Here is a 23,010-nt window from a genome sequence, read left to right as displayed (position 1 = left end):
CTGAAGTCAGATGCTTACCGACTGAGCCACCCAGGCGCCCCCAAGCTTTCCAATATTCTACTTTGCGCTTGGAAGCTTTGATGCTATCAGTAGCCACAAATACTGTCCGTTGTTTTCCTTGAACTGACCGTCTCACTTCATTCATTTTTGTGTAAATGTCTACCAAATATTCAAGTCTGAATAAGCCTATTTTATCTCAAGTTATTTTTTCAAAGCAAAAGCTATTGCGTAAAAAAACAAAAACCCAGCCAATTCAGCTTACATAATAGTTCTCCTTCAGACTGCCCTCTACGTCCTTAAACAACAGAAGTGTTCGAAGCATACTTCCCATTTCATTACACAACATATTGAAAAGGTATTTAGTCAAGAGTGGAGGTTTGTTAAAATTAATCAGTTTTACTGCTTACGAGTAAGGACACTCTTCAAGCTTTTTTTTTTTTTTTTCCTGTTTATGTATGACTATGAAGGATACAGTGAAAATAGTGGGGCAGATGCAATACAGTAAAAAAGTCAAACAATGCCCTAGCAGTCTCATGAAAAAGGTTTTGACTCCACCAAACCCCAAAATGATTGGGGGGGGGTTCTCGGCACTCCATGGACCACACTTTGATAACTGCCAATTTACACTGTAAGACAGAGGTGATTCACCCGTCGAATGGGCACTGGGTACCCTCTGTATGTCAGGAATTATTCTGGGCACTTGAGATACATCAGGGAATAAAATAGTTAATTAAAAACAACAAAAAGCTATCCTCATGCAGTTTCTGGGTGGAAATACGAACATGAATATAAATCCACTGTAAAGAGAAAACAATTAAGAGGTGTGATGTTACACAGTTGGCTGCAATTCTGAGCTGGATGGTCTGAGGAGGCTCCAGTGTGAAATACATCCTTGCAAATATTTGGAGGAGATGAGGGAGCTAGTTCTGAACACTTTGGGGGAAAGAACATTCTAGACAGAAGCACTGCAAAATCACAAAAGTGAGGGCATGTATGCCTATTTGGGGAACAGCAAGTTGGCCAATATTACTGGGTCTGAAGGACTTCAATGGAGAATAGAAAATGATGTCAATGAAGGCCAGATTATCCAGGGCCTCATAGTCTTCTGTAATGACCCAGGAATTTCTCTGAAAGACCTGGGTGATAGGAAAAGCTTTTGAGCAGAGAAACAAGAGGACCTGAATTACCTTGTAAGGGATCACTTTGGCTGCTATATTAACACCAGACTTGAGTAGGGGAAGAGAGGAAGCATGGGGGCAAGTTACTGAGTTTGTGAGATGACACAGGTGAAATAGGAGGGTGGTTTCAACCAGGCTCCAATAGGAGAAGGGTTGAAAAATGTGTAGATGACATATACATTTATATATATATATATATATATATATATATATATATACACACACACACACACACACACATATGCATACACACACACACACATATACATATATATGTTCGTCACACACACACATATATACATAACATTTATGAATCCCACAGTATTTACTGAGGGATTCATTGTGTGCCTTAGGAGAGAAAGGAATCAAGAGCTTTTTAGCCTAAGGAACACAAAGATGATCTGGTCATCGAGTAAAACTGAGGAGACGGGGAGGGAGGGATGACAGAGTGAAGAGATGTGATGAAGAAGAGGAACTCAGTTCAGGAAACATTAAATAGGCATCTTCACCCAACTTTCCAGTGTGCACACAGATCTATGAATTTGCTGTTCAGAAATGATCTTTGGGGCCAAAACGTAAATGTGATGTTCTTTAATATATAGATGACATTTTAAAGTTCTGGTGACTGAATGAGTTTACGGAGTGAGAATAGACAGAAAAGAGAATTAATGTCTGACCCAGAAGAAACATCAATATTAAAAGGTCAGGAGAAGAAAATGAACCAGAAAGGAGACTGAGAAGGGACGAACAGTGAGGTAAGAGATGACCACAGTATAATGTGGCCCAGAAGCCTCATAAAGGTAATAACCAGTCGAGTATTGCTGATGGTTCAAATACGATGACGACTGACATTACCAATGGATTTAGTAACATGGAAGTTCTGGATGAGGGCTTGGAGCAGAGTTATAATTAGAGACGGTTCAAGAGAGATTCCACAGCAAAAACCTAGAGCCCAGCCCAGCAGTGACTTTTTCTGGAAAGAGAAACATAGAAATGAAGTGGTATTTGGAAGGAGATGTAGGTCAAGAGGGTTTTTAACATCAGTTTGGAAGATGGAAAACCAGCATGTTTATGGGAATAATCCAATAAAGGGGAGATTGATATGGCTCTTGCATAAAAGAAACAGAAGAGCGGCTGAAACGATGTCCCAGAGCTGGCGGGTGCGGATTGGGCCTGTCGTACAGGTAGAAGTAATGACAGGAGCATAAAGAACTTGTCTAAGTGAGCAGGGAAGAAGACAGAGCATACACTGGTATAAATTCTCGTAGATCAGTAGGATTCGTGGTGCAGATTGTAGCAGTCGTCTTCTAATGCCTTAATTTTATCTTTCAGTGAAACAGAATGTCCATTACCCAGACAACAGTGAGGTCGAGAAGACACTGGAGGACTGCACAATAGGGACTCTTGCAGGAGAGACGCGTGGAGGGACCAGGAAGCACAGTGTGGTGCTCACGTGGGGGCTTTTATCATTAATTTAAAGTAAGACTCTACAACCGTGTATGTTTCTGGAGACATACTCAGCATGACTATAGGTCTGGAGAGAGGAGAATGTTGGAATTATTTAGACTTATGTTTTGCCAAATGAGTATGATGTCGGGAGAAAGGGCAAGGAAGTTGAATCCCTATGTGACGGAGGGCTTATGGTGGTCAGTGTTGTACTATAAAGCTAGTGTGCAGCAGAGAGAAACCATGAGGGTGGAGGGAGGCTAAGTGGACTGAAGGTCCTGGAGGAGCCACGGAGTGCTGGTGTTAGCTGGGTATGTTCAGTAGTACTTTCGAAGAGTGGGAGGTTTGACATGGAGGTTATAGAGGGGAGGCATTCACTGGTAATGGCAGAAATAGCTGGTTTCTAGTGGATGCGATAGGGTGGAGGGCAAAAGCACCGGAGTAGAGGCAGCCAAGAGGTTGTAAACTCAGGATACTGGAGGAATCATTTGCGTGCGTGAAACCGCCAAAAATCAGGACAATGGGATTGCTGGAAATGGTGACAGTAACCAGAAACTTAACTCACTGAGTGTGTTGGGGGTGGGGGGAGACCCAAGGTTTGGGAGATCACAGCAACAATGTGAGGGAGAGTGAGTGACAGGCTCAGACGGGGAGAACCAAGGCTGGATCTCAAGAAGAGAGAAGGTCTAGAAGTAGCCACGTCACGCTCAGAGGTCCCCCTCGGCCAGTGCGTGGTCTGAAGTGCGGCAAACAGAAACAGAAAAGGATTCAAACAGAAGCCAGCAGCGTGAGGAGTGTCCTCTTGGGAGAACAGAGTCCCAATAAGCAAGAAGGTTTCTTCTGAATTAAAAATCTTACCTTCACTCACTCCTGCTAAAAATTTTCCAATGCTTTCCCACTACTTTTAAGAAAAAGTTCCAGTTTGTTAACATGGCCGACGACCACCACATGAGCCACCTACTGCCATGCCCAGCCTGGCTCTCGGCTCTCATGCACTCTGCTCACTCGCTGCTCTGGGCTGAGTACTATCTCTCCGGGACTCAGGCTGTCACAACTTGTCTTCCTTCTCGGTTCTGGCCCAGGCCGTTCCCTCTCCATCAAAGCCTCATTTCTCCCTTTCTCTCCACATTCCCTTCTCTTGCCTGACAGTATTTCAGACTTATCATAAATGTTGTTTTGCTAGGAAGTTTTCCACACACACACACACATACACATACACACACACACACACACACACACACACACGGTAGTTTTAAAGGTATACTTTTTAATTTCCACACAATAGTTTATAGAGTCAAAATAAGAAACCCATAAACTTCGCATAGCTTATGTACATATTACAAATATAATCTACATAGTTATATTTTATTTATGTGATTGTAGTATTTTTTTATTTTAGGAGGGGGAGGGGCATGGAGAGGAAGAGAGAGAATCCTAAGGGGGTCCATGCTCAGTGTGGAGCCTGATGCGGGGCTCGACCCCACGACTCTGGGATCATAAGATAAGGAGTTGGACGCTCAATCGACTGAACCCCCCAGGTGCCACAAAGTAGTATTTTAATTATAAATACTTAGCGTAATTACCCTAGTGGCTAATCTTACACCATCACAGTGTGCAGCCCTTTAACAGGAAGGGAAATAGCAACATTATTTTATATTAGGTTTGCAGATCTTAATTTTATCAAAAATCAGTGTCAACGTTAGTATCTTCTATGTCAAATCTTCCAGACTTAGATTGGCCTTTGTTTACCACCACTGCACTGTTCTAAATGGGGATGTTCGAACTTCATAGCCATCATAGTCAAGGTGGTTGGTCTTCATGAGTACCTATGTAGAAGAAAAACATTGATCCTGCTGTCTGCGTATCTGAGAAGGTTAAACTAGTTTAGAGAATTACATGGAACGGTGAAAATGAAGATTTAATAAGATGCAAATGGCAAAAGAAAAATTATAGTTGATGATGCCTTTATGTGAGAAGCATTTCCAGTAATAATTACAACTTGTAATCATAGAAAAATCCAACTAGTCCACACCACCAGGTTGGTGGAAATTCCACAAGTCAGAAACACGGGTATTGAACACCTTGAATAAGCAGTAATATCAAACCACCCTTGGGTATGCTCTACCACTGAGATGGTGTCCAGCCTAAGAAGAAGCAGAGGAAAGCAATGTTCTTGACTGAGCCAAATATAACTTAGTCAAGAATCATCGATGGCTATCATTAGGGATTTGGGTCAAATAAGGAAATTACATCTATTGGAGCAGGAATTTGCTTCAAAAAATTTCCTTTTATTTTCTTAATTACAAAAGGTCTAAAAGGAATTTAAGCATTAATACAAATTTCATACATTTTAATTTCTCCAGCACAACTCTGTGAAGTATTTAAAAAATTTTAAGGAGCTCCAGCCAACTCTATAGTAAAAATGAGATCTGAAGACCAAATAGTAATCCGATACTTTGGAATTGCTGTCACAATCATATATAAAAACATATCATGATGTAGTTCCCAAGTGTGAAAAAAATGCACAGCCTTATCAACAACCTGGATGAAAATTAATTTAGGTTTTAGAAAACCTATTTGGATTAAACTTAAAAGGTCTATGAGTTGGGGCACCTGGGTGACTCATTCAGTTAAGCGCCCGATTCTTAGGCTCAGGTCACGATCTCATGGTTCGAGCCCAATGTGGGGCTCTGTGCCGACAGTGCACAGCCTGCTTGGGATTCTCTTGCTCCCTCTCTCTCCTCTCCTTCCCTGCTCGTTCTCTCTCTTTCTCTCTCAAAGTAAGTAAATAAAACTTAAATAAAAAAAATTCTATTAGTTGAAAGCACTGACAATGGGGTAACTGCACTCCGGTCCCCTAATCTCAACTTTCACCTACTTACCAGCACATCTGCCTTGCCACTTAGCTCCTGCCCATAGTTGTCAGTTGCGATGACTTGGAATTTGAAGTAGGACCTTCTCATGTTGTGGAAAAGCATAGCGGTTTTGATGAGCCCGGTGTATGTTTCTACCACAAATCCTTCTTTTCCCTCTTTAATTGGTGGAATGATGAGTCGGTATGCCATGGCACTATAATTGCCAGTATCTTTGTCAGTAGCCTAGGAGGGGAAAACAAAACAAAACAAAACACAGGGTATAAATAAGCAGGAAAAAAATAGCCTGTATTAAAGGGCTTATTTCTGTTTGTAAGACTGATGTTCTTTTGTGATAATAACACAACACAACCCTCTTAACTGTCTATTGTTCTGGATATCATCCTGTAGATTATCAGCCTTTGTGTCCACAGGGATGAATGATAATGACTACCCAAGGGTGAATTCCAAGGACACAGACACTAACCGGGTCCAGTCAGTGAATCAAGTGTTTTGATTGGCATGTCTGATGCATTCCACTCTGGGCTGGGATCCAAATTGGTTTAAGGATGGGAGTGATTGTTTACCTAGCCATTGTCTTGTGTAATAGGCATAGCTTGTGATAGTGCTTTTCATCTAACCCATTTCCGAAAGGGGAAAAAATAAAATAATGCACTAAAATCTCTCAGATGACAAGAAGAATAAAAGTTCAAAACTTTTTCAACAATAAGTCTAGAGATATATAAAGATCCTAATTAGTTAATGCCATGTCATAATTAGAGAAGGTTAGAATACTAATTGTTCCTTTTTAATCGCTCAATATCCTGATTAATCAGATTTGTTCCTAGTTGTAGGTACTAATGATCTACATGTTAAGGTTTCTTAATATTTAGAATTTAAAAAGGTAAATAGTTGTTTAGATGTCTTTTGTAATGAAGCTTTGAGGGTAATATATTAGTCTGGCTCTATAGCTTCTACTTCAGAGATGTTTCAGAACACAAATTTGAGAATTATTTCGTAGTGAAATATTTGGAGGAGGAATAATGGATAGGAGAGTCTTAGTGAATTTATACAAGGTTACGTACACCTGCTTCATGATACTAGATATATAACTTTTATATTGTTATTATTCATTATTTTCATTATCTAGTTATTTTTACTAAAAAACATTATTAAGTGTCATGTATCAAGCATTTTCGATGTCGTTACAATGCTAAGGATTCTACAAAGCATCATCTTTTTAAATACAAACTCTGAGAAATGTATTATGCCAATTATATAAATTAATGCTGTCTAGTGAAACTTTCTGTGGTGACGGAAATGCACTAAATGTGTTCTAACACAGCAGCCACTAGCCACATATGACCACTGAACGCTTGAAATGAGGCTTATGTGACTAAGAAACTGAAATTTTAATTCTAATTAAAGTGATATGGCCAAAGGCTACATAGTAGGTGGTGAAGTTGGGATATAAAGAATGACAATAATAGTGAATGCATGTTGAAGGTTACCATGGGCTTGGATCTCCATCTTCAAATTCTCTATACATGTGCTCAACCATTGGAAACATTTGAGGATAGCTCTACCTTTCTATTAAACAAGGTAACTTAAAGTAAGCAAACAAAGAGATATTTTCCTTCAGGGTAAGAGATTTCTTGAATTTTGTCAAAATGACTTTCTAAGAAGTCAGATGAGCTGAGCTCCAGCACCAACTCATCTCTGTAGATGGTCTATGTTTCACATGATGGTGGAGCTGAGTTTTGGCATTAGAGGGACAGTAATTAGATTTCAACATTAGATCACATTATCACTAAAAGGGGAAGAAGAACAAAGAAAAAATAGTTATCAAAGTGTTTCTTTTTAAGCTTTGAACTCAGGCGTTTTATTCATTTAATAAAGTAGAACATAAAAAATAAAAAAGCCCATTCCCAACTAAAATTAAAATCAGAGTCTGAATCAAGTAATCAAAGACATTTCTTTGGCATACGATGAGCAAACTTGGGACCAATGACAAATAGGTCAAAGATTTGGTTGAGTATTATCCTTTAACTTATAATTAGCATGGATGTTTCCACTGAAATAAATTTTTTACTGTTAATGCAAATGACAGTGAAGTATTAAAAACATGTACAAAAATGCACAAATCGTAAGTATACAGCTCAAAAAAATTGCAAACGATGCACATCCACGTGACTAGCACCTGCTTCAAGAAAGAAAACATTACCGCACCCCAGAATGTTCTCTATATCCTCGAACAACACCTACTCCCTAGGGAACCCACCGGCCTTATTTCTAACACCATTCAGTAGTTGCGCCTATTTTAAAATGTTATGTTGATGGGATCACACTATATGTTCCCTCTTCTATCTGAATTCTTTTACTCAATTTTGTGTTCTAAGATTCTAAACCCTTATATTTTTAAATTGTTATAGGCATTTTAAATCATTTTATTTCATCTTCCCTCTAACACCATGAGATAGGTATTATTATCCCCTATTTTACCTATGAAGAACACGAGACTCAATAGTTATATACCTAATCCACTTAGCTCTTTCTGTGCTTCAGGATTTGAATTCTGATCATTCCGACTCTAGAATCTAAGTCCAATTCACCACATTTCCCATGCTCCCAAGTATTTACAGCTAACATCTAGTCCTGTGCTTTTTTTCTTTTTAATTTAAAAATTTTTGTAATTTGAACTTGACACACAGTGTCACATTAGTTTCGCGTGATTCAACACCTCTGTATGTCATGCTGTGCTTACCCCAAGTGTAGCTACCATCTGTCACCATATAACTCTATTGCAGTATCATTGATGACATTCCTTATGCTGTGCCTTTCATCCCTGTAACTTATCCATTCTGTAACTGGAAGCCTGTACCTTCCCCTCCCCCCCTTCTCCCCTTTTGTCCATCCCCTCCACCCCTCCACCAGCAACCATCAGTGTGTTCTTTGTATTTATAGGTCTGATTCTGCTTTATGTTTGTTTGTTTACTTGGTTTTGTTTGTTTGTTTTAGATTCCACGAATGAGTGAAATTTTATGCTACTTGTCTTTCTCAGTCAAACAAACCTTTGTAATTTTAAATGAACCCTGTAGCACAACACAATTATATTTAGGAAAGAAAAGGTAGTTACAGTAAAATCATTGTGATTGCTCGGTACATTCAGTTTCTTTGTACAGTTCTTACTGATTAACGTCCAATTTCAACAAACAAGTAATTTCACTTTCTAGTATTTCTAAGTTACTAAATTAAGATAACCACAAAGTAGATAGGTTAACAGGTTAAGGTGCTTTTTCAAACACACTGAGGCAGGAGGGAAGGGAGGCTTGGGAGACAAGTTGACTAAAGTGAAGCCATATTGGTTTTAGGCTGACCCTGAACATAAAGATTCACAAGATCCAACTCTTGGAAGACTACCAGCCCCATGCCCTCTGGCAATAAAAGCCACAAAGGCTGGGCATTCTTAAGACTGCTCCCTGTGGTTAACTCCACAACCCTAAGACAGTGGAAAAACAAATGGCCCAATGTAAGTAATAAACCCAAAGTTAAAGAGCTACCCCCTCCCTATATGGTTAGCTACCCCCTCCTTATATGGTTTCTAAAGCCTTTCAGTAGAGACAAAGGGGGTCTTCTTCCCCATCTGGGAGGGAGACCAATACTTTGTGAAGCAGCTCCTTTCTTATTTCTAAATGTCTTGCTCTTGAATTATTTCACAGACAAAGCCAAGAACCCACATGGCAAGTGTCCTGAGACCCTCCCTTTCAGAGCCTTGGCCCATCTGGTATCAGTACCATTCCTGAAGCAAATAATCATTTAATGCAAAAGTCTGGGTATGAAATTAACAATTACAACTTAGAAATATCTAATTTCTTTTATGATTTTTTCACAGTACATTTGGAGCAAATTATCAAAAAATGAGATACAGGGTTTTTAAGAATCACGTTTACTGGATATTTTCCCAAAAGTATAAAATTACTACTGTCATATTAATGTTGTCAGTAATGACTTCACTTTGCATTTCTATTTCTTTGCATGGTCTTAATCCTTTTTGGAATCTCAAAGACCTCATTTCAGAAAACAGGCATTGATGATGGCTTCCCAGGGTCATCAATATTCTTTCAAATCTCCCTCCTTTCTCCCAAGTACATCTAGTTGAATACTAGCCAGTTAGACAGTGAATGATAAAAATTCCAATTAGTACCACACTTAGAAGTAATTTAAAGTATTTTCAAGTTCAATTTTGAGCGTATTTAATTTTCAACAAACACATGATTTAAGACTGAAACCTGTCTATAAGATGTGACTGATCAATGTTGTGTAGGTACATGGGAATTACACATAATTAACAACCAAATATTCCTTCATGATATCAATGAGAAGACATGATATATTTATATACTAAATTACACCAAAAATACTGATAAAAAAAATAAGAACACAATTTTAAATCTGGTTTCAGATGTGAAAAGTGAGAGTTTCAGCAGAGTGTACTACAATAACTATTTGCTTTCTATGTTTGATAATTTTAAATTTACTTTTATGCTGTGTGTGTGTGTGTGTGTGCGCACGCATGTGTAGGTTGTGTTTTAGAGAGATAAGGACTCAAATGTCAGGTGTGATTTTGAAAAAAAATCACTCAGAGTTTCAGTTTTCCTTATTCATAAAATGAAAAAAAAAACCATTGATCAACAAACATTATTTCAAGATAAATATGTACATGTGTATATATATATACACACATATATATACATATATAAAGATAGCCAAGTGTAGTATAACTATCATAACTTAATATTTTATAATATTAAAAATTTTAACATTTTTCATATCATGATATTTACCAATGAATATGCACAAAATTAAGCTTATTACTCCAGACATGTTATCATGAGATTGTAACTTCCTTAAAATAATCCATTAATCAATTTTTTCAAGATACCTGTACTTTGCTCTCCTTTTTTTTGAAAGTTTACTTATTTTCAGAGAGAGAGCACACTGCATGTGAGCATAAGCAGGGCAGGGGCAGACAGAGAGGGAGAGAGAGAATCCCAAGCAAGCTCCACACTGTCAATGCAGAGCCTGATGTAGGGCTTGAACCCACAAACCATGAGATCATGACCTGAGCCAAAATCAAAAGGTGGACGCTTAACTGAGCCACCCAGGCACCCCTCCTGTTGAGTAAATTTTATTGTTATTATTTTATAGATAAAGGAAGGAAGGCACACAGAGAGTAGTTACTTTCTCATAATCACAATGACAATCGATAGCAAACCTGGGGAGGCCTCACTCTAAAACCTATATGGAAACCACTAGGCTCAATCTGTCACACTAAGTACCAGGACTGAGACCCCAGTGAACACAACAGTAAGTGCTAGATAAAAGATGACAAGAACTCTTCCTAGACATGTTAGGGACACAGAAAGAAAATAATACATATGCAGGCCACAAACTAAGTGAAGGCAGAAATACAAAACTCTTATTAGTGCTGAGTGTGGTTCCACATAGAGGGCTTTTTGCTGATCTAGGTGAGCTTAAAATTCTTGCGGCTGTGATTGGCTCAGAGAATAGGAAACAATACCCAATGCTCACTCACGGAAGTGAGTCTAAGACTACCCTTCCCAGGATGCTAAATTCTCACCTTAAGGACGATTGAGAAATTCATCTCTCCTTTCCAGCCACCACTGCCACCACCATCCCAAACTGCTAAGAAAATCTCCAGGCTTAAGCTTTGATGTTGATTGCAGTGGGGAAAAACCTTCCTTGAGAATCAATCCAACCAACACAAGACCTCATTGGGTCTGTAGCCTTCTTCATACACTACCAATGTGCTCAATTCAAGGAGAAATCATAATATTCTGAACTCGTAAACCCAGTGGTCCTAGACTCTACCTGAATAAACAGAAAAACCACAACTGAGAATGTAAGAAAAGTGATCTGTCACTGATAGTGGCCTAGCCTCTTTCCAGAAGAAAGTGCATTTTCAAAACAACCACCTCCAACCTATGCCTTAAATAATCCTAACAAGTAAGTTGCAAGAAAGATAAAAAAAAAAAGTTAGAGTAAAATAATCCTAAAAATGAAGAAGGAACAAAATTCCATAAAGAAGAGTTAGTTGAAGAAAAAGCAAAATCAGGGCTGTTTGGTGGCTCAGTTGGTTAAGCCTCTGACTCTGGCTCAGGTCATGATCTCGAGGTTTGTGGGTTCGAGCCCTGCATTGGGCTCTGTGCTGACAGTTCAGAGCCTGGAGCCTGCTTCAGATTCCATGTCTCCCTCTCTCTCTGCCCCTCTCCTGATTGTTCTCTGTTTCTCTCAAAAAATAAACTTAAATAAAAATAATAAATAAATAAAGCAAAATCATACCCGCGGAGGGAATTAGCAGGCACAGAATACAAAGCAGATGTGTTCAGTATGTTTCAGTAAATAGACATCTTAAAAATAGGAGGGGGAATGAGAATAGCTGCACATAAATAAAAAGTATCTTGTAGAAATGAAGAAATAGTAATTGAAATGAAAAACTTAGAGATGAAGCTATTAGCAGTGTAGGCAGAGTTGATGAGAGAATTAGTGAACTGAATGGTAGGATAGAAGAAATGACCCAGAATGCCTTACAGGACAAAAAGACACATAAACCTAAAAGCAAATTTGAGCCATAGCATTTAGTGATAAAGTTTAGCAAATGTCTAATCAGAGGTTCAAGAAAAACAGAATTTTCCAGAATTGATAAAAACAACAACAACAACAACAAAACAAAAAAACCAGCTGTCAACAGATTTAAGAAGCCCAATAAAGTACCAACAGGACAAACACAAAGTGCCCTCCACATCTTGTAGAAACTGCAGAATGCGTGGCAGCCTACCCCCAACAGAAGGGGGAGTCATAGAAGGGTCTCAGGAGTAGAAGAATGGTGGTTGAGTGGAAGGAGGGAAATCTCTTCAAAGTGCCCAGAGAAAATAGCTGCACACTTGGAATTCTAGCCCTAGCAAAAATGTCTTTCAAAAACAAGAAGGAAATAAACACTTTTTGAGACAATCACAGGGTGGCGTGGAAAGGTACCGATGGAAAGTTCTACATGGTGTCCCTTAAATGAAATGATTCCAGTGGAAAGTCTAAGATATAGGAAGATATGAAAAAGCAAATAAAGTATTAAATGTTTAAATCACTCTACTTGAGCATGGGCTCTACAATGCATGATTATATTCTTCTGTGTGGCCAAAAAAACAGACTAAGATATCCCAAAACAATAACATATAAATTTCAATGGTAAGGACTTACTTTAAATGTCTGAATATTCTAAATAATATTCAGGGTGGAGGGTACATTGGTATTTTTAGGTACATGTATGTTAAAATTTCTAAGGTAACACTTGTTAAATAATTTTTTTAACGTTTATTTATTTTTGAGACAGAGACAGAGCACGAACGGGGGAGGGGCAGAGAGAGAGGGAGACACAGAATCTGAAACAGGCTCCAGGGTCTGAGCTGCCAGTACAGAGCTCAACGCAGGGCTCGAACTCACAGACTGCGAGATCATGACCTGAGCCAAAGTCTGACGCCTAACTGACTGAGCCACCCAGGCGTCCCATTTATTAAATAAAATAGAGTATGTAACATCTCAAATGCACAAAGGATACACAGGGAAGGAAAAGAAATGAGATAAAAATATAGAAAACAAAACAAAACAGGACAAGGGAAATACAAAATAAAGCAATAGAGGGTAAGAATCTATCATTTCTGCAGTTAGAATAAAAATAATTCAATCTTCTACTTAACAAACCAGGTTAATCACAGGGGATAGAATATACTCTAATGTATAATACATCAATGCTAAAAGGAGGAAAGTGGAAACATAAGTCAAAATTCATTTTAATTTAGAAAATTTATTTTCATATAGAAATTTACCTTTCTGGCTTTTGCTGGGGGGTTGGAGAAGGAACTGATTTTTAAAAATGTTAACAAGGGGGCGCCTGCGTGGCTCAGTTTGGTAAGCGGTCAACTCTTGGTTTCAGCTCAGGTCATGATCTCATGGTTTGCGAGTTCAAGCCCTGCATCGGGCTCTGCGCTGACAGTGCGAGTCTGCTAGAGATTCTCTCTCTCTCTTCTCCTCCCCCACTCATGCTCTCTGTCACATTCTAAATAAATAAACTTAAAAAATGTTTAAAGATACATAAATAAAAATGTTAACAATATTAGAAGTTAGTCCCGATGCGTTCATGTGTGGCTGAGAAGAACGAGTTTCACTATTTGCCTGAGATGTCATTGGAGAACTTAAGCATGAATAAAACAAAAGAGATAAGTACTATTTTTTAAATAAATTAACCTTTGTGAATATAACCTGCATTGTTTCTTTAAAAAATGGGGAAAATTCCTAAAGATATTCTAAGAAAGGGGAAAATATAAGTAAAAATTACAAGTTGATTTTTAGCTAGTAGTAAGGACACATCTAACAAACTTGGTTAAATTAACACCTAAAAATTAAAGCTGGCTCATCGTGAAAATTGTAACTGAATCAAATTTGCTACAGAATCGATGCCACTTGACTTTTTCTATCAGCTTCTTTATAATAAAAAATGTACACTGGGCTCCGGGCACAGTCTTTATTATCTGAAAGAGGTAACCTTGGAAGATTTGATTCACAGACTTTTGGGAGTTTCTGTTAGTGAGTAAAATCAGGAAAGTTATGTCTAAAGTTGTTTTAAAAGAATGAAAATCAGAAATGAATATTATAATTATACCTGTTGTAATTATATTTCTAAATGAAAGCTAAGACACAGGAAACCACTTATGAATTTCTAAGACCTCATCTGGAAATTTTAATGCACACAGGTGCCCAACATTAAGAGAAAATCACCAAATAATTGCCTCTATCATATAGGGGTGTAGGTGAGCCCATTAATTTTCTAGCAGCCTAAATAACTGTTCCCCTCTGTTGCCTAAATGAATACTATGGATGTGGAAATATTAGTGGAATAATTAGTGATGTCCTAAGAACTTCCAAAGCCCATTAAAGTCCAATAATGCTAATTTTAAACTTCAGTTTTTCAATTAGACCCCATTTTAACATTTAACAGCACTGAAGGCTCACTCTCCCTGTAATAGAGTGAAAGTATTTTAGAATGTCAGGGCAAAAACTCTCAAATCCCACATTTCCACCTACTAATGTCAGCATGTCAAGCTGTGTTTGTAAGGGGCAAAAAGAACAGATCCTTGGCTTCTTAAACTACTTTAACTTGGCTCTTGTATTTTCAGGAACTACAAAGAAACCTTCATTTTAAAGCTCTTAAGACAATACATATGTCCAACATATGATAAAATATGAATGAGGAAAGGAAAATGTCAGGTAGAGAGGTCTATTTATAAGGCTATTCAAGACTTATGCAAAAAAATAAAAGGCAGAAAAAGAGAGGGCATAGACATTTCAAATAAGAAAGCTTAATGTCTGGTTTTTTGTTTTGTTTAGTTTTGTGTTTGGATGTCAAAAAGGTGGGTACAGTCCAATACTTCCTAATTCCAATGTATCTACTATTTGTATACGTAAGTAAAAGTCTAATATAATTCAGAGATATTCTAGTGAGTAAAATAAAACTTACTGTAGAAACAACAATTTAATAATGTAAGGTAGACACAGGCAACACAATTTGAATGACAAAAACCTTTTCAGGAGTTTTACTGTTATTTCATTATAGCTAGAATTTATCAAAGCTTACTCTTAAAAAGTGGTGCCCAATAGCACATGATAATTCCTATTTGAAAAATTAAAGAAAGAGACTGGAGAACAGCAAAATCTTCCTTTTATCATTTTTAAAGTTATACACTGAACCATGTTTTATTACAGGAGGCATGAGATTTAAACATCGGAAAGACTTGCATTTATGTGATCATTGAAACTTTTTTTTAAGTTTAATTTTATTTTCTTTGTAAAATCTTCAGAAAAGAAATACTACCTCAAAAAATACTTGCTTTGTTCTTTTCTTCATTATTGCTATTCTCATGACTGATCATATATTCTCCAATGAAGCTTTGAAATGGACTCTGAAATATTTGCTCTACCTTTTCATCCAGGTGGAAAAGAAAGAAATTGTGTTCCATTCAACACACAGTAATAACGGAAAACATGTACAATTTGAACTCTCTGAGAGAGGAAAACGAGTTTTTGATGTTGATTCTGAATACCAGAATGTTAAAGGTTTTTGGTGAAAGCTCACTTATTATAGGAATGTCTGAGAAGTTTGTACTGTTGCTATGATTCTGCAGTTATGAATTCCAATCCTTCAGCATTGAAAGCAATTAAATGATCCTCCTTATTTCTCACCTGTGTTCTTTGTTAATTACATTACATTAGATCAATCCAAGGCCAATATAGTTCCACCTTCTCATCTCTCCGGCTCCTGTCCCTCTTCTAGCTGCTGTGCTGGTCCCTCCCGCCGTCGTCTGCCCACCTGGCAAGGGCACCCCACCCAGACATGAACTGGGCCACAGATCTCAGCATCCATCATCTGGCCCCAGGCCTCCCGACTTCCTGTCTGTCCCAAGCCTTCCGCGTTGGAGATCTGCAATAATACCCCTCAGTTCACAGACTATCTACCAAGCAGATGCTGCCCAAGCAGGCCCTCACGACTGAGTTTTCACTCCAGCCATGGCAGAAAGACGGTCAAGAGCCCCCACCTGCCACAAGAGGGGCATTATGACACGCACACGAAATATTCTTAGTCTGATCCCAGTGCACCATTCCAACTTCCTGCCCTACAGGTACCTCTACTTGAATTTCCCCCAAATCATACTACCTATTTTTTTTTTTTCCTGAACAATCTGTGTTCTTCTATGATTCCAACTCTTTACTCAGTTTCTTCTAATTTAAAATGTCTCTTATTGGGGTGCCTGGGTGGCTCAGTTGGTTGAGCATCCAACTTTGGCTCAGATCATGATCTCAAGGTTGGTGAGTTTGAGCCCCACATCAGGCTCTGTGCTGACAGCTCAGAGCCTAGTTCAGATTCTGTGTCTCTCTGTCTTTCTGCCCCTTCCCCACTCATGCTCTCTCTCTTTCTCTCTCAAAAATAAATAGACGTTAAAAAATTTTTAAGAAGTGTCTTTTGTCTGCTAGGCCAAATGGTGCTCCCTCCTGGACTATATTATGGTATATGTGTGAGCACGCCCACACACACACCTACACATACTGAATATATATAATATTGAACAATAAAGCCAAGTCTCACCTTAAATGATAACTTTCTCAAGTCTGTCCCAACTCCCTTAGGGGCACTGCTGTTTCCACCTGCATGTTCCTAACTACTAAATTTTATGTATTTTTTACTATAGCATTTACCTTGGCATGTTATACTATTTATGCATATCTATTACACTTGATTTTCTTATTCTTTTATATTTTTTGTGACTTGGTTTTCAGATTGGCCACTAAAATATCCTTCAAAAATGAAAATTAAAATTTAAAGAGGATATATAACATTTTTTTTAAATCCTCTTGAACACAAACTTTCTTTTAAGCTTATTTTTGTTCCCATCATTAAATTATTTAAGAAAGTTTGTCCTTCATGTGTTCAAAAATTTGGACCACCTTGCTTCATGAAAAGATTTGAGTATCCTGTCACTTAAACATCCTCATTTATATTTTTACAGTTTTAAAGCACAATTAATTTACGAGATAAAGAATGGCATTTTCATCATTGCAAAAAGGTTTAGGATATGAATAATGTATAAGAAGCCTATTTATTCTTCAATTATTAAGTTTAAGAGGGAATCGGAGGATCCTGATAGCAAGGCATTTGCAAATTAAATACGAATGTGGCATCTTCTGTGTGTTCCCTCTGACAACGTTTGCCCATTTAAGACAGAAACAATAAGCACACACAAAAAGCTTTACTACAAAAAGCAAAACCTTTATCATTGCTTTTTAAAGAGTATGTCAAAGGAAAATGGAATTCAATTTATAAACCTTTTACTTTGGAAAATAAATGGAGAACTTTCAAAAATATAGTGAATATAAAGTACTATGATGAAATTAATGATTAGCAGCAGAAAAGCCTTTAGGACCATTAACGTGACACTAATTATACAGAGGCCCATACTGACAGATTGGAATGGTGCTATTTACACATGGGAAAATAAAATCTGCCTCCTTGAATATATATACATCGCAACATTTTAATGTAAACAACACATTCAACAACAACAAAAAAACTTGCTTTCTGCAATGTCCTTCATTTAAATTGGTGGTATTTCAGAAACCATCTCTCTGTCTCTATGTATGTGTGTATATATATACACATACATACACATGGATATATGACACACATACATGTAAACATGTATGCACAGACATATTTTTTCAGTTTTATAACAATGTATATTTTGTCTAACATCTAACAAGTTTGATAAGAAGAAACAGCTGTAACACAAAAGTAAAATTCCTATTACTATTATTTTTCGTTGGATGAAATTCTAAAAAGAATTGGCCCCCAAACAATATACTACAAAGCAGAGTGGCCAACATTACAATTCCACCTTGAGATACTAGGCTAAAATATTAGTATTCTCAATTGCTAACTTTAAAAAATATTTTTAGCTTTTGAGAAGCATGGATGAGATTGTAATAAGTTATGAATCTACTTTGGCAAAATTATTTAAATGCTTTTTTCACCCTGTTTTCCTTTTTAAAAATTCCTAAATTAGTTTCTTTCTTTCTTTTTTGACTCCTAAATCAAATTAATCTTTTTAAAACTTTTTTATTTTTATTTATTTATTTATTTAATTTTTATTTTTTAAATTTTTTTAACGTTTATTTATTATTGAGAGACAGAGAGAGACAGAGCATGAGCAGGGGAGGGGCAGAGAGAGAGGGAAACACAGAATCCGAAGCAGGCTCCAAGCTCTGAGCTATCAGCACAGAGCCCGACGTGGGGCTCGAACTCATGGACTGTGAGATCATGACCTAAGCCGAAGTCAGACGCTTAACCGACTGAGCCACCCAGGAGCCCCTTAAAACTTTTTTTAAATGTTTATTTATTTTTGAGAGAGAGGGACAGACAGAGAATGAGCAGGGGAGAGGCAGAGAGAGAGGGAAACACAGAATCTGAAGCAGGCTCCAGGCTCTGAGCTGTCAGCAAAGAGCCTGATGCGGGGCTCAAACCCATGAACTGTGAGATCATGACCTGAGTCCAAGATGGACGCTCAACCAACTGAGCCACCCAGGTGCCACTTCATATTATTATTCTTGCTCTGTGTTATTTGTAAAGATGAAAAATTTTAGCCACTTAAATGTCCAACTGTCTTTTATAATGTGTCTAATATATAAATACTTGATTACTTCTTGTTTATTACAGAAATATCAGAAAATGTATATTAGCAAAGGAATACTAAAAACTCTACATTGTATCCATTTATAGCCATTATTAATATGTTTATATATGTCCTTTTATATTTCCTATATATAGATATGCTTCCTGTAACCAGGATCAGATGATCTGTATGGCTTTTATAACCTATTATTTTCAGTCGTTAGCCAGTTATATGGATTTTTTTTTTAATTTTTTTTTTAACGTTTTTATTTATTTTTGAGACAGAGAGAGACAGAGCATGAACAGGGGAGGGTCAGCGAGAGGGAGACACAGAATCCGAAACAGGCTCCAGGCTCTGAGCTGTCAGCACAGAGCCCGACCCGGGGCTTGAACTCACGGACTGAGAGATCATGACCTGAGCCGAAGTCGGCCGCTTAACCGACTGAGCCACCCAGGCGCCCCTATATGGATTTTTTTTAATCTTAAACAAAAACAGCCTATTTCTATTTCAAACAGCACATAATAGGAAGAGTGGCATTTTTAAAAATTTTAATAAGTAATACTTTTTAAAAATAAGCATATTTTTAAGGGCTATATAAAATCTATAAATTGTACCAATATTGTCAAGGCTCAAAAGATAGTTACTAGGTTGCCCCTATACCTTAGTTATTGTAAATAATGCTGCAATAAACAAAAGGGTGCCTATATATTTTTGAATTGGTGCTTATGTTTTCTTTGTGTAAATACTCAGTAGTGGAATTTGTGGATCACAAGGCAGTTCTATTTTTATTTTTATTTATTTTTAATTTTTTTTAACATTTATTTATTTTTTTGAGACAGAGAGAGACAGAGCATGAACAGGGGAGGAGCAGAGAGAGAGGGAGACACAGAATCCGAAACAGGCTCCAGGCTCTAAGCTGTCAGCACAGAGCCCGACGTGGGGCTCGAACTCACGGACCGTGAGATCATGACCTGAGCCGAAGTCGGAAGCTTAACCGACCAAGCCACCCAGGCGCTCCGGCAGTTCTATTTTTAATATCTGAGGAACCTCCATACTGTTTTCTACAGTGGCTGCACCAGGTTGCACTCCCACTGATGGTGTGAGAGGCTTCCTTCTTCTTCACATCCTTGCCAACACCTGCTGTTTCTCATGCGTTTGATTTTAGCCACTCCGACTGGCTTGAGGTGGTATCTCATTGTGGTTTTGATTTGCATTTTCCTGATGAGGAGTGATGTGGAGTATTTTTTCATGTGTCTGTTGACCATGTGGATGTTGATAGACAGATGGATTAGAAAGATGTGGTATGTATACACCAGACTATTACACAGCCATAATAAAGGGATGAGATTTGGCATTTGCATGGATGGACCCAGAGGGTGTTATGCTAAGTGAAGTAAGTCAAACTGAAAAAGACAAATACCACAGGACTTCACTCATATGTGGAATCTAAAAAACAAAACAAATGAATAAACCAACAAACGGAAGACAAAATCAGACCTATACAGACAGCAAACTGATGGTTGCCAGTGGGGAGAGGACTGAGGGGATGAGCAAGAAGGATGAAGCGGAAGGGAGTACAGGCTTCTAGTTATGGAATGAATCACTCATGGAAATAAAAGGCACAGCCCAGGGAATACAGTCAGTGATGCTGTAATAGTGCTGTGTGGTGACAAATGGTAGCCACCCTTGTGTTGAGTGTAGCACAATTTACACAGAAGTTGAATCACTGTGTTGTACTCCTGAAATGAATGTCACATTGTGGGTCAACTACATACAGATTAAAAAAAAGAAGAAACAAAGAGTTACTAGATAACATTCATCTTTGATAAAATTGTTAGTTTCTGTTTGCTTTGTTTTGGCGGAGAAATAGCATTGGCCCATCTGTCTTTAGCCTACTTGCCTTTGGCCAACCTCCGGTAATCTAAATAGTTCTTCAGCCAATTAAGAACTGGCATTGACAATGATTGGAACTTACTCGATGCGGATTGAGTGTTAGCACTGAAGAACTGTAATGAATAAAAGATTATACTCAAACAAGATCTGGCAAAGCCTAAGAGATAAGGGTGTACAAAGTGTTCTGCATTGGCTAAGGACCTTATAAACAGGGGATCATTTACTTTTCTTAACTCTGGTAGGTATAAAGAACAAAGCCATTCTGTAGATGCTGTTCCTGAGCTGTGGGTGTGACAGTAAAACTCCGCAAATGACCCCAAATCACACAGCTGGTGAGTGGATCCTGGAATGTTTGACTCCGAGGCCCGTGAGAGATTTGCCAGTGAACTGGATGGAGGGAAGTATGTGTTGGACTGAAGGTTATCTCCAGATCCTGGTTTCAGAGAGAGAGAGAGAGAGAGAGAGACAGAGAGAGAGAGAGAGAGAGAGAGCGAGCGAGCGCGCGAGAGAGAGCGAGCGCGCACCTGTAACCTAACCAACAGATTTTATTAAAAATTGCAAGTTACTGGGGCGCCTGGGTGGCGCAGTCGGTTAAGCGTCCGACTTCAGCCAGGTCACGATCTCGCGGTCCGTGAGTTTGAGCCCCGCGTCCGGCTCTGGGCTGATGGCTCGGAGCCTGGAGCCTGTTTCCGATTCTGTGTCTCCCTCTCTCTCTGCCCCTCCCCCGTTCATGCTCTGTCTCTCTCTGTCCCAAAAATAAATAAAAAAACGTTGGAAAAAAAAAAAAATTGCAAGTTACATTTCTCTCTTTTTTTCCCTCCATCTGTGAAGATATTCATCAGACTCAGTAAGAAATTAAATTAAGACAAGTAGCTTTCTCTTGGCATCCCTCTTTCAGGACCAAGCGGAACACAAAGCCTGGCAAAAAGAAGCATCGTTTCTATCCTACCCCAGGGATCCTGCTCCATGAAATGACATGTGAAAAAAGAATTCAGTGCTTTAATTGCATTTAGTGCTAATAAGACCCTAATAAACGTAGGGGAGCGTACACATTTTCATCATGTTCCTTTCCTTCCGTCATTAGTTATTCCTAATTTTCACAAAGACTATTAACGCAACATAACATTAACATGCTCAGGAGGTGCCAGAAAAGACTATTCGTCATGCTGTGATTCATTAAAGCCAGAGAAAGGACTCTTCATTTTTCAACTTTTTAACAGATAATTCATTGTATAATCTCGAAAGATAAATTTTCTGCAGTTCAGAACTTTCTATTCATATTTTTCTTTGAAAAATGGTATTTTTGACCATATCTATCTACAAAGGGGAATTTAAGAAATCTATTAAACATTCCTGAACTGCTAATCATTTCCAGTTTGTGACTATTTTTACATGGCGTTAGTACCTTGTTTCTGAAACAGTTTAAGAAATTTTGTTGACTTTTTAAATTATTTTTATATTTTAAGAGAATTTCAAGATTTTTTTCCCCACTTCCCAGACATTAATTAGTTCCTAGACAAAAACCTCAGGGTCGGCTTTAGCTCAAGCGGTTACTTCGCATGTGGTTACTAGACAAACACCTCACCCAATTTTATGTTTTGATCTGGTATGGTGTGACAAGGACCAAAACTCCAATATGCCCTTTTAAAAAAATATTCTTTCTTAAAAGTTTATTTTGAGAGAGACAGAGACAGTGTGAGTGGGGGAGAGGCAGAGAGAGAGAGAGAGAGAGAGAGAGAGAGAGAGAGAGAATCTCAAGCAGGTTCCACACTCAGCACAGAGCCCAACGTGGGGCTCGAACTCATGATCTCTGAGGTCATGACCTGAGCCAAAACCAAGAGTCGGTGGCTTAAACCACCTGAGTTCATGACTGAGCCACGTAGGCGCCCCCCCCCCCAAAAAATATTCTTTTTAAACCTGTTCTCTGTATAAGTTGATATGGGTACTAACTGAAGGCTGAAATTTCTCTTAGCTGTGCTGTTAGGGTTTGCTATTCAGAACCTTACATCTACATATGTAGACATTATTTTTTTCTTAAAGTTGCTATGATTTCCTAAAAGGGTAACACCAAGCCATCGATAATTACTGACAAATATATGTAGAAAAATACTTCATAGCGCAGCATTAAGGTAATACTACTCATTTAAAACATAAAAATATGGGGGGCACCTGGGTGACTCAGTCAGTAAAGCATCCAACTTTGGTTCAGGTCAGGATCTCATGGTTCATGAGCCCCCTGTTGGGCTCTGTGCTGACAGCTCGGAGCCTGTTTTGGATTCTGTGTCTCCCTCTCTCTCTGCCTCTCCCCTACTTGCTCTCTCTCTCTCTCTCTTTCAAAAATAAACATTA

At 38.2% G+C, this 23,010-nt stretch overlaps 1 protein-coding gene across 1 annotated transcript in view; it reads right to left on the bottom strand.

Annotated features, from left to right (window-relative positions):
* The window catches only part of PCDH15 (protocadherin related 15), an 833,394-nt gene that overhangs the window by 55,262 nt on the left and 755,122 nt on the right, over positions 1–23,010 (bottom strand). Inside the window, 1 exon segment of the mRNA XM_042960326.1 lies at positions 5,507–5,722. Coding sequence (XP_042816260.1) covers positions 5,507–5,722 — 216 coding nt within the window.

Source organism: Panthera tigris, chromosome D2 (assembly GCF_018350195.1).
Source record: "Panthera tigris isolate Pti1 chromosome D2, P.tigris_Pti1_mat1.1, whole genome shotgun sequence".
Classification (NCBI taxonomy): domain Eukaryota; kingdom Metazoa; phylum Chordata; class Mammalia; order Carnivora; family Felidae; genus Panthera; species Panthera tigris.
This window is presented reverse-complemented; position numbering and strand designations above follow the sequence as displayed.